The following is a 12,859-nucleotide window of genomic DNA, read 5'->3' on the forward strand; positions in this document are numbered from 1 at the left end:
TTACACCTTTGTTTCCCCCAGCAAATAAATGTTGAGTGATAAGGAAAGATCATTCTCATTTGGCTAAAAAAGCACTCCTGTCACTCAGTTTTTACCAAGTTTGTACAATCCTTTCTTAGGCTGGTATTTTCCGCTCTTACTTTCATACTGGCTTGATATTACAGAATTTGCGTATCTTCGCACCGAATAAATGCACCTGCTAAGCAAGGACTCTTTAGACTAAACAGGGCAAGTCTGCGAAGCGGTGACTGCAGGTGCTCCTGAGGACTGGTGGTGGCTTCTGTGCAAGCCCCGCGGGTGCCGGTCCCCACAGCAGCCGTCTAACCTCCCACACCCTGCTTGGCAGCTCTCACACATCAAGACATTCATCAACTCCAGGGCAAGAATCATTCCATTCCAACAGATGGACAGGAATCGAACCAGACCATCAACCATGTATGTGCCATAAATACATTTGCTAAGGGCATGATTCCCAGTGCAAAACTTCAAGAACAGCTGTCTTTATCGTGAGCTACTGTTTCTTGGTGCGATGATTTGTTACCTAATTCTGAAACAGATGACATGTATGAAGTTCATCTTTCCCTGGCTTCCCCACTACCAGCGGCCTCATTGTTTTGGGTGCAGTTTCTATAAACAAAAGTTACATTCACAAGATTTTTAAAAACTAATGAGAGGTTTCCTTTGGCAGATTTGGTGTCATTTGTCTAAAAGGGGTTGTTACATTTTCAGTTTTTCTAGGGGATGCAGATTATTAAATGTGAGCATTTTTTAATGCTTTTCCTTTGAGTACTTTTGTGAAATTACAATATAAACTACTACTTAAATGGTGTTAGCTATACAGTTCCTTAAAAATACAATGCTTTCGTCTTTCTATTTCTTTCTGTCATTATCTTCAGAAAAGATCCTTTCTTTCTCCCAGCATCGCTTTCCCTGTGGAACCGATGCAAATTAAAATATGAAGTATTTGTTCATTTTGCATTCTTCAGAGGGTAGCTTCTCTTGGTGTACATTTTCACTAGCACAATCCAGCAGGCAAAGTATAAATTGCTGTAAAACTGGAAAAGTGTTTGAATGAGTAAAGCAGATGTTCTCTTAGCATGAAGCAGATGTAAAACTTGCAAGTGTCTGTCTAATAAAGTCTAGCATTTGGTTCCATACAGCTGGTGCCAAGATTACCAATTAATCATGTTTGAATGCTTTTTTACTAATTAGGACCCCCTCAGTTCTTTATACATTCTGGGTATATTAAAAGAGAGGGGTGGAGCACAAAAGCTTTCTACCTTTGTACTGAGAGCAGTGGGGTTTTTTTCTCCCCCCCCACCCCCGTCTTTATAAGGTCAGTCTTCTTTTATCCTTAGAACCGTGTTGGCTGTGAAGCCCTCTTCATGTAAATGATTGATCTGCCTCTCCAGTTTGATTTGGGGATATAGGTTTGACATTAGAATATTCCATTGAAGACAGCCGTACTCTGAACACTTGAAGCAGCTGGGGAGAAGAAAAGGAATGTAATTAGATTTAATGGGGTTTTTTTTCCGTTACTTGCATGAACAAAAGCTAACATTTGCTCAGTTAACATTAATTCACAGCCTCGGTGGCTCCTTGACCAAGTAGGAGTGTGAATATTATAGAAACAAGTGATACCAGTCTAGTTTTCTGTTAAGAAAAGCAATAGAACAGTTTTTCTAAAAAATTAAAGATGACTGTTGATATGACTGCTAAGAATTGCCTTTACTGCTGTGAACGAGACAACACAAATCAGTAGCAAAGGCAAAAGCTAAGAGAGCGCCGTCGTTGTATATTGTCCTCTTTATAGAGCAAGTGTGCTAATGAAAGTAAATTTCAGAATCTGACTGGGCCTTTTTTCCATGTTTGATTTCCCCGAGATAAACCTGTTTTCTGTGGAAGGAAGCTCATTATATAAGATTTGCTACTCTGCCCCTCCCTCCCGGTTTTTTAAAAAAGGGTGAACAATGGTGAAACATAAGTTTGTGTCTCAAGGTCAGTAATTGGATGTACTCAGATAACTGAGTACTTCTTCAATGCTTTATTCATGAATCAATTTATAATGGCTTTTTAAACAACAGGAGAAATATTTAAAGGGTAGAAGAGACACATGAAATAATTTCAGGCCTGAAGATAAATAGTATGAGTGGTTCTTTTCATGAAATGTTTATTACAGTTTGAAAAGTTGTTGGAAGTAGGGGAAAAAAACCAAAGGTGTGTTCAAAGAAGCTGATCCGTTAGAACATGCCATGTTTCATGTTTAACATCTTCCCCCATTAAGGTTGGGTTTGTGGAATAGGGATCTGCTATGGTAGGAAAAACAGAGATGGAAATACGCTTTGGACAATGTGTGCCAGATTCTAGGACCTGACTTCTTAGACACTGGTGTAAAAGAGTCTATAACGACAAATTACCATTTTCTTTCATTTATACTATTATGTGTAGAAAGAAAGAGATAGAGATATATGTATGTATGTGAAATACAGTATCTAAAATATTAATATGATTGTTCCAGAATGTCTTCCCCATCCCATCCTCACTACCAGTTGCCTCCAGAGTTTGTTAATGATTTAAATTTTACATTTTATAAAAGCATCTTACAACCAAATTGACTAATAGCTGTCACTTTCAATTTTCAGTTCTTCTAAAATTGAATACTTATTTAAAAGCGGTTTACTGTTGTATCCATTCGCCTACATGAGCATCTTTCCACAGTTTCCACCATCTTTGACACTTGGCAAACTAAAATTCACATGTAAAAGGTCTGCCCCTTTTCATTCAGGCTATCTTATATTCTGAGAATAAATAGGAAGTTATTAATCTTATACTGTTAGCTTTTAGGTAGGTGTCTAATGCAATTATAGTTCTTTTCATTTGGGAGGATTTTTATACTGTGCCTATTTTGATTCTCCCTAGTATTCCGTAAGATTGGTTTTTTTTTTAAGTTTTAATTTGTGTGAAATAAAAGAAAAATGGTAACTGTGACACGTCAGTGTAAACGGAACTAGTTGTCTCTATTTTGTAAAATGGTTTGTTAATGGAAAGTTTTAAACAGTCACAAAAGTAGAAAGACTCATACAATAAACTCCTATAACTCCCACCCAGCTTCAACAATTACTAGCCTTCTATTGTTTTGGTTTGCCAAGATTTCTTGAGACTATATTTTGAAAGGGGTTTTTTTTTTTTCCTTTTAAGTTGTAGTTTTGGATCCTCTTTCTGCCGTGACAATAGATATTTAAACAAAAAACAAAAAACTAGGTCATGTAAACCCAGTAGACCTAACTTTATTTCAGGAAGTGGAGCGAGAAATCTCATTCAGAACAGAATGTGGGCTGTATTACTCCTACTACAAGCAAATGCTACAGGCTCCAACCCTCATGCAAGGTAATTAAAACTAATAGCTTTACGGGGATTTCCTTCTTCCTTTGCAATATTTCAGCCAAACCTACTTGTGCACTAAAGCATTTTATAAATGCTTTCTAGAACTTGTGTGCCTTTTTTTTTCTTTTTTTTTTCCTTAAACTCATGTACTTTTTCCCTGCTCAAGTAACCAGTGTTTGGCTCTGAAAGGAGTTCTGTAATACCCAACATAACTCTCCTCTCCTCAGCTCTACTCCATCCCAAAACTCATCTGTTTGCAATTTCTTGGTTTTTTTTTTTTTTTTTTTCAGTAATCGTTTTGGAAGAGGTCTTTGCAAGTGAAAGGAGTATTGTCTAAAAACAGGAGGCATTTTGGTGAGAAGACAAGAAGTACAGTGGTCCTTCTTATCCCCAGTGTCCCCATTCGGTCCTTTATTTTGCAATTACCATTTTCCCACCATTTTGCTGTTGGTGAGTGGTTTAGAGCTCAGCCACTATTACTCATCGAAGCCCCAGAAGGGAACTCTCCTACTTACTGTGTCCTTTGCTAGGCTTTGCTTGGATTTGGATACATCTTTGGCAAGAATCCTTCATGGATGATGTTTTGCACTTCTGGCTCTGTTACAGTAGGAGACATGAAATGTTGGTTAGCTTTCTTTTTGCGCCCGAAGTATCTGTCAGTTGGTTCCTGTGTAGATAGCCAGGTTCCCCCATAATAAGGTTATTACCCATCAGTCTTTCACTTAATGGTTTTAGCAGCCATTGATGCTTATTGCCTATATCTGTCATTTCAGTACTTACAAATGTGACCTTCTGCATTCCCCTTGTGTTTGTTAGCTGGAACTCTGTTATTTAAGAAGCTTTTTTCTCATCAACTGTTTGATGACCCTGAGGTCCAGTTTATTCGACAAAGGCAGGATAAGTGTTGATTTTCTTTCCCTATGCAGTTGATCCTTGTTATTCATGGAGTCCATATTTGCAAATTCACTTACTCGAACCTCTTCGTAACCCCAGAATCCGCACTCGTGGGGCTCTGGCAGGCATTCACGGGCTTGTGCAGAGCAGCGAGAACACATAGTCACCTGGCTTGCATGTTCCCAGCCGAGGTGGAATGAGGTGATGACTGCGTCTCCTTTCAGCTCTCCTTCTACAGTGTCCTTTTCACAGTCTACCTAGGGCCATGCTTTTTCATTTTTCTCCTTTTTTTGGTGATTCTCTGGTTTGAAACGGCCCCCGGCATAGTGCTAACGTGCTGTCTGGAGTTCCCAAGTGCACGCAGGCCGTGAAGAAGGCATACAGAGAAAACATGCATGTTAGATAAGCTCTGCTCAGGCATGCGTTAATGTTATTGGCATGTGTTCAGCGTTAATGAATCGCTCATATATATTGAAGAAAGTGTCTTTAAACAGAAACACATAAATCAAGGTCATGTGTTGATCAGTTGATGAAAATGCATGACCAGAGGCTCATAAGAACATAACCCTGCTAATTCAGTGTTCACTGCAACTTTGTGGAGCATAACTACTGAGAACAGTGAGTCCGTGAGTTCTCAAAATTGTGATTTGCTTCTCTAGCATCCTCTAAAGCAGTGGGTCTTACTGAGGGGCAGTTGTGTCCCTTGGGGACACCCGAAACATCGAGATGCATTGTTGGTCGTCCCAGCTGGGGTGGGTTGGGGACGATTGTGCTGCTGAAATGGACAGAGGGGAAGGATGTTGCTAACCATCCTACAATGTCTCAACAACAAGGAATTATCAGGCCTCAAATGTCAAAATACCAGTAGTGTTAAAGTTGAGAAACTCTGCTCTTAAAGATGAAAAACGGGTATTTTTTTTCGAAATATCACCATTATTATCTCAGTGGTTCATCTGTTTCATTTCTTCTAAGTCGTTTGTTGAGATCTTCTTTCTAGAAAATTTCAAACGTGTAAAAGGGTAGAGAGAATCCTCTGGTGGATTTTCACATGTCTGTCACCAGCTTCCACAGTTACCACCTCATAACCTATCTTGTCCCCTCTCTATACCCCATTTTCAAACTGGATGATTTTGGAGAAACTCCACGACAGCATATTTCTGCATTTGTAGATACATCAGCATATTTATGTAAAGGATGGCAACCCCTTTTCTAAATATAACTACATTGCTATTATCACACTTAAAGCACAATTAGGAGATTTCTTACTGTCAAATATCTAGTCAGTGTTCCTCATTTTTATGATTGTCTTTCAGAGTTTTAATATAGTTTTTGAGATCCAAATAAAGTCCAAGCATTGCAATCATTTGCTCTCTCTCTCTTTTTTTTTTAAGCTTTTATTTTTAAGTAATCTCTACACCCACATGGGGCTCAAACACACAACTCCAAGATCAAGAGTTGCTTGCTGTACTGACCAAGCCTGCCAGAGCCCTCTCTGTTTCTTTTCATCTATAGATTTCCATCTGTCTTCTTTTCTTGTAATTTTTTTGTTGAAAACACGATTCATTTGTCTGATAGAGGTTTTCGCTTTCTGGATTTTGCTGGAGCCCCATGGTGTCATTTCATGATTCTCTGTTGCCTGCATCTCCTGTTAATTGGTAGTTGGATCTGGAGACTTGCTCAGGTCTCAGTTCTGTTTCAGCAAGACTGCTTCCTACATGGTGCTGTACGCTTCCACACTGGGGGCACTTGATGGTGCAATCTCTTGTAGGGTTGAGACTGGTCCGTTAATAAGTTCTCAGCCTTGCACCTAATGGGTTAGTACCATCGGTGATCATTACCTGAATCTGTTAATTTCATAAGGACTATAAAATAGAGAATGTTGTCAGACTTCTTAATTTTCTTCCAAGCTGGTAGGTAAGAAATGGTATCTCAGCATAGTTCTAATTTGCACTTTCCGTAGGCGCAAGGTTAAGCATCTTTTCATATGTATCGGGACTGTATGCATGTTCCCCTCTGTGAACCATCTCTTCGAACCTTCTGTGAATTAGTTAGCTTGGTTACAGCATCAAATAACCTCAATGTAGCCACGGAACTCTATAACAACAGGTTTATTTCTTACTTTTATTATCCCGCCCCTCTTTGGAACCTGCTGTTGTCATGACAAAGGTGAATAGCTACATTGCTGGTGGAGACACATGCCATCTTTTCTGAAAAGGTATCCCATCCTCTCACATGCCATCGGTCAGAGCAAGTCAATGGCCAAACCCAGAGGCTACTTATAGCCCCCAAAGAAGTACTACAGGTCTCATGGCAGGAAGGGCAGAGTGGGAGTATAAAATCCTCTTGGCCTAAATTCCTGTAAAAGAACATATGTGGTTTTTTTGTTGTTGTCCTCACACAAGTTATAATTTACCTGTATTCATGTAAACATGTGAATGTCCATCTAATATACAGTAAGCTGCTTGAGGGTGGGATTGTGTTTTTTGCTTACTATTACATCCCCAATGCCTAGCACATTCTCTGGCACACACTAAAGAATCTAGGAATAGTCTTGAATAATTTATAATTTATAATTGGAATTCTTTTTTCCTGTTTTTTCTTTCAAAACCTTAGGTTTTCATGGCTTAATATATGATAACAAAACTGAGTCTATGAGGACAATTAACCTTCTTCAACGAATGAATATTTACCAAGAAGTTTTTCTCAGTATTTTATATAGAGTCCTACCAATACAGGTATGTTGTGTTCTCTGACATTGAATTGTTAATATCACACAAAAGTCAAAATCTGCTGTTTTAAGTTGCAACTTTCACATATGTTATTCTGATCTTCCACTGGCTTGGTAGGAAAGCAACAAGAATCCTAATTTTCTCCGGATGTGGTGTGAACTTTGCTCTTTATATATGTTTTTGTAAGATTTTTTTTTTTACATATAGAAGCACCCTGGCTAATAATACATGCATGCAGTCTAGAAGCTGATACATATTTTCATTTAGAAGCATGTAATCACTCGTACCTTATCTTTAAATTAAAAAATTGGAAATTAGCAAATCACAGTGACCACTTCATGGGGACACAGTTAGATATAAAGGTTGTCTAAAGAAGAAGCCAGAGTCCTCCAGGCCTTCCTTCCCTCTCCCATTCCGCTAGTGAGAAGAAAGGCTGCCAGCACACTTTTGCCCAGAAAGGACTGATAGAGGCTTAGTGCTTGTAATTAATTAGTGCTTGTAATTCAGTTGCTGAATATTAAATTTCCACTCATATTTTTTTGTTGTTTGTTTGTTTGTTTGTTTGTTTGGGTAAGTAGGCCCCACACCCACGGTGGGGCTTTAACTCTTGACCCTGGGTTAAGAGTCACACCTTCTTAGTGACTGAGCCAGCCAGCTGTCCCTCACTGTCATATTTTTTAAGTGACGATGAAAAGCTAATGAGGGTTCCATAACAAATATTTTTTTATTGTTCCTTTTTCCAGAAATATTTAGAGCCAGTTTATTTTTATATTTACACCTTGTTTGGACTGCAGGCGATCTATGTCACGGCCCTGTACACAACCAGCTGGCTCCTTAGTGGGACATGGCTGTCGGGGCTTCTAGCAGCATTCTGGTACGTCACCAATAGGTGAGTTGAAATCAGTATCTCTTCTCCCTTCCTAAGATGGAAGTGAAAACAAAGTTACTTGATTTCCAGGTCAGAGGAAGTTACTCAGCCACACTGGTTTGTATGGGAGTGTTTTCTCTTTGGTTTCCCTAGTGGTGTTTACTTGTCTTATCTAGCAAGGTAGAAATCCTAATTACATATATATATTTCCAGCTGAGGAAGAGAACATTAAATGACAGGCCAAGAGAATCTTCGACATAAGTCTAGTTCTATTACCAGTTGGATATGTGATCATTATTTCTCTGGCCACATACCTCCTCTCTAAAAGACGTTTAACGGTATCTTTACTATCAATCTTGATAGGGTTGTATGTGGCTTATAATTAGCAAAGCATAAAGCACTGTACAAATGTAAGGAAGTTCTTATATTATTTAGTTAATATCTGTTATTCTAGATACTAGAGCATGAAAGCATTTTTTTTAAGATTTTTTTTTTTAGTTTTTTGACAGATAGAGATCACAATTAGGCAGAGAGGCAGGCAGAGAGAGAGGGGGAAGCAGGCTCCCTGCCGAGCAGAGAAACCAACTCGGGGCTCGATCCCAGGACCCTGAGACCACGACCCGAGCCGAAGGCAAAGGCCTCAACCCATTGAGCCACCCAGGCGCCCCATGAAAGCATTTTTTTAAAAAGATTTTATTGATTTATTTGAGAGAGAGAGAGAGAGTGCAAGAGGGGCTAAGGGCAGAGGGAGGAGAAGCAGGCTGCCCACTGAGTAAAGAGCTCAACACAGGGCTTGAGCCCAGAACCCTGGGATCATGACCTGAGCCAAAGGCAGGCGTTTAACCAACTGAATCACCCAGACATCCGAAATAGCATTTTTTTAAAAAAACATAGTCAAGATACACAAATTATTGCTTGACGTACAGTAGCAACACCAGTATTCAATAGGAGTCTTCAAACTTCAGCGCCAAGTTCTAATACTGATTTTATTTTATAATCCTAAGCAAATTACTTCTTTTTATAACCTTATTGAGTGCTTATTTTATGTTAACCACTTCACAAAATGCTTTATCTATATTCTTTTTTTTTTTTTTTTTTTTTTTTTTTTAAAGATTTTATTTATTTATTTGACAGAGAGAGACCACAAGTAGACAGAGAGGCAGGCAGAGAGAGAGAGAGGGAAGCAGGCTCCCTGACAAGCAGAGAGCCCGATGCGGGACTCGATCCCAGGATCCTGAGATTATGACCTGAGCCGAAGGCAGCGGCTTAACCCACTGAGCCACCCAGGCGCCCTATCTATATTCTTTTAACCATCCTACAGGACAGATATTATGACCATTTTAGAGATGATAAATTGTTTTTAATAAAAGATTTTATTTATTTATTTATTTGAGAGAAAGCAAATGTAAACAGCAGGGAGGGGCAGGGGGAGAGGGAGAAACAGACTCCTCGCTGAGCAGGGAGCCCGCTGAGGGGCTGAGATCCTGAGATCATGACCGGAGCCCAAGACAGATGCTTAACCCACTGAGCCACCCAGGTGCTCCAGAGAGATGAGGAAATTAAAGCTTAATAGGTTAAGTTGTTTGTGTGTGTGTGTGTGTGTGTGTATGTATATAGATGTATATACATACACACACACATACGTGTATATATATATACACACACACGCTCCAGCTTATTCTCCATCAGAATTCAAACACAGTTTGAAAACACTGTTATGCTACCTCTTAACATTTTAACATAGTATTCTTGCTAAGAGTAAATGAAAGTCAAATTTGTTGTTCTATCAAGAGGAAAGAGAAGACATTTACTGGATGCCTAGTCCGTGCAGGGATGCTTCTTGGTTCTGGGTGTACAAAGGTGGAAACTTAGCTATACTTCCCATCTGGTCGTTCACATTCCAGAGGGACAAGAAGCTTATACAAATTATTTCCACTGGGGGCACCTGCGTGGCTCAGTGGGTTAAGCCTCTGCCTTCAGCTAAGGTCATGATCTCAGGGTCCTGGGATCAAGCCCCACATCGGGCTCTCTGCTCAGCTTGGAGCCTGCTTTCCCCCTCTGTCTCTGCCTGCCTCTCTGCCTACTTGTGATCTCTCTCTGTCAAATAAATAAATAAAATCTTAAAAAAAAAACCACACAAATTATTTCCACTGACAAATTTAAGATTCACATTTACACACCAAAGAAATGGAGAATGAGACATGCCGCCAGTTTGCACTAATGAACTTCGAGGGAAATAAAAGTTCAAAGCAGGGGGCGCCTGGGTGGCTCAGTGGGTTAAGCCGCTGCCTTCGGCTCAGGTCATGATCTCGGGGTCCTGGGATCGAGTCCCGCATCGGGCTGTCTGCTCAGCAGGGGCCTGCTTCCCTCTCTCTCTCTCTGCCTGCCTATCTACTTGTGATCTCTCTCTGTCAAATAAATAAAATCTTTAAAAAAAAAAAAAAAAAAAAAGTTCAAAGCAGTGAGGCATGAGTGAGTATTTCTGGGTTTTGGCATCACCCTACCATGGCTTGGAGCCCAGTTCTACCCCTTAGCTAGCTGCGTACCTGTGAACAGTTTCCTCAGATTTTCTCAGTACCACTTGATGGTACAGGGGGGATGCTGACGGTAAGGACAAATCATTATGGCTGAGAAGTAACAACTAGAATCTTAAATGTATTTAATGCCCTATATCTTTCACTTTAGGAAATCTTTTTAGGTAATTACAGTAAAAATTATTCCTGTGGCCATTTGTGTTTTCTCTGTGCAGAATAGATACCACAAGAGTCGAGTTTACCATCCCGCTGAGGGAGAATTGGGCTCTGCCATTCTTTGCAATTCAGATAGCGGCAATCACATATTTCCTGCGACCAAACTTACAGCCTCTCTCTGAGGTAAGTTTTTATGGTACTTTATATATATCTTTTAATTTCTCCAGTTTTGTTGAAGAAGCTTCAGAGAATGTGATGTGTGTGGTGTCCCGTCGCGTGTGAATAGTTCTCATTCTGTGACCAGTTTTTTTAACTTGAGTTAAATTAACTTTTCCCTTTCTGAGCCCTTTCCTACTTTGCAAAGAAGATGTTTTCATTTTTGATGTTAAAAACGTACTCTACATTACCTGCCCTCAAATAGTTGCAGCAAAGCCACACACAATTTCTGCAGAACTCTCAGAACCCTTAAGCCACGGCCCTGGAGATGTTGACTTGGCGCATCGCCGGCTCCCAGGTGCTGCGGAGTACACACACCTTACCTGCATGTTTATGTGCCCGGTGTCACCTTAGGATAGTTAGAGCTTCAGTAACAAATGCAGGGGTTTTCAGAGCTGTAGTTCATGGTCTCTCTATTTGGTTTGTAGAGATATTGGCTGCCCTTGAGGGAACTTGTCTGCAGGGCTCTTTACGACTAGAGACACAGAAATTACACGAAGGTTTTCTTTTTACAGAGGCTGACACTTCTTGCCATTTTCATATCAACTTTTCTCTTTAGTCTGACATGGCAATTTAATCAATTTATGATGCTGATGCAGGCATTAGTGCTGTTCACGCTAGACTCCTTGGACATGCTGCCGGCCGTGAAGGTAAGCCGCACCCTCTTCTCTTGTTGGAGGCAGCGCTCTTTAGCGGTTTCCGTCACGTGGTGGGGGGATTCAGAATGTGCACGTGCTTAACAGTCAAGTCGAAGCTGCTTCTGAGCTACAGCGTACATACACTGGGGTCGATTGAAGTCGAGTAATCTGTACAGCCTAGTTTGGCCTTCCTAACTTTTATTCTGTTTATTCTACATTAAAAGATGCATTTATCTGAAGCACAAATGTCTTAGATCAGTTGTCCTTTACAGAGCTGTCTTAAATTTTAAAATACAAGATAGCTCTTGTAAAATGTCTTACTATGTATGTACTGCCTTTGTCCCCCAAGGAAATCAATGGGTATAGAACACCTTTCTTTGGTATTTCATAAAATTTTCATAATAACATCTATCAGGTATCAGATGGGAATCCCTATTGCTTGTCCAGAGGCCACACATGGGACAATGCCATTTTAAGGAAGCTGTTGTTTGTCTCACAGTGTGTGACACCCGTGTGTGCTGCTGTCACTTCGTGGCAAGGTGTTTCTCATGTGCAGAAATGTTCTTTAATGTATTGTGGATGTTTTGGAAGCTCTTCATCGTTACTATTCTAAAGTAACAGTAACTTAAGTATTTCCCAGTATCATAAAATATTGTTTCTAATTCTAAGGAGGCAAGATAGTGTAATATAGAAGAGTCGCATACATTTATTCCTTGTCAAAATTGATGCAGCAGGGGCGCCTGGGTGGCTCAGTGGGTTAAAGCCTCTGCCTTCAGCTCAGGTCATGATCCTGAGGTCCTAGGATTGAGCCCTGCATCTGGCTCTCTGCTTAGCGGGGAGCCTGCTTCCCCCTCTTTCTCTGCCTGCCTCTCTGCCTACTTGTGATCTCTGTTTGTCAAATAAATAAATAAAAATCTTTATTAAAAAAAAAAAAGAGATGCAGCAATCTTTAGAGACTGGCTGAGTCTGAATTAGGAAACATGAAAGTCTGCCAGCAAGTATTCCTTGTCCCTCTTCCCAGGGACTGGAGAGGCATGACAGACACTCGCCACCTGTAGGAGATGTCGTGTGTGTGCTATGATGGGAAGTAAACATTTGTGCAGCTAACAGTTAGAGGTCTGTATGTCTAGAGAGGTTAATCTGTAGTAATAAGAAGCGCTAAAAGTCGAACAAGGTTCTTTTTAGGCCAGAAAGGTTTCACAAAGGTGGGAGACTCGAGCCCCAAATGAGAAGAGTAGAATTTGGATGGCGTGCTGGGGGAGGATGTGACGGTAAAATACAGGGAGGAAAGCAAGTAGATAGAGCAGAGGAAAGTAAGTGTGTGTGTGTGTGTGTGTGTGTGTGTGTGTGTGTGTGTGTGTAGGACATATATAATATTAAATAATGGTAACAGAGCTCCGGGTGCCTCAGAAAGCCTCATGTACAAATGAAGTGGAGTCT

The 12,859-nt window shown here is 40.3% G+C and overlaps 1 protein-coding gene across 6 annotated transcripts in view; it reads left to right on the top strand.

Annotated features, from left to right (window-relative positions):
• DPY19L3 (dpy-19 like C-mannosyltransferase 3) overlaps positions 1–12,859 on the top strand; it is a 70,640-nt gene that overhangs the window by 22,615 nt on the left and 35,166 nt on the right. For 4 of the 6 annotated variants that reach the window (XM_045987482.1, XM_045987483.1, XM_045987478.1 and 1 more), the window contains exons 4-8: positions 3,297–3,387; positions 6,892–7,013; positions 7,751–7,896; positions 10,625–10,748; positions 11,297–11,431. In XM_045987482.1, the coding sequence (XP_045843438.1) occupies positions 3,297–3,387; positions 6,892–7,013; positions 7,751–7,896; positions 10,625–10,748; positions 11,297–11,431 (618 nt within the window). The remainder of the gene's footprint in view (positions 1–3,296; positions 3,388–6,891; positions 7,014–7,750; positions 7,897–10,624; positions 10,749–11,296; positions 11,432–12,859) is intronic. The other 2 variants (XM_045987481.1, XM_045987484.1) reach the window with 2 other exon arrangements.

Source organism: Meles meles, chromosome 19 (genome assembly GCF_922984935.1).
Source record: "Meles meles chromosome 19, mMelMel3.1 paternal haplotype, whole genome shotgun sequence".
In the NCBI taxonomy this organism is placed as follows: Eukaryota; Metazoa; Chordata; class Mammalia; order Carnivora; family Mustelidae; genus Meles; species Meles meles.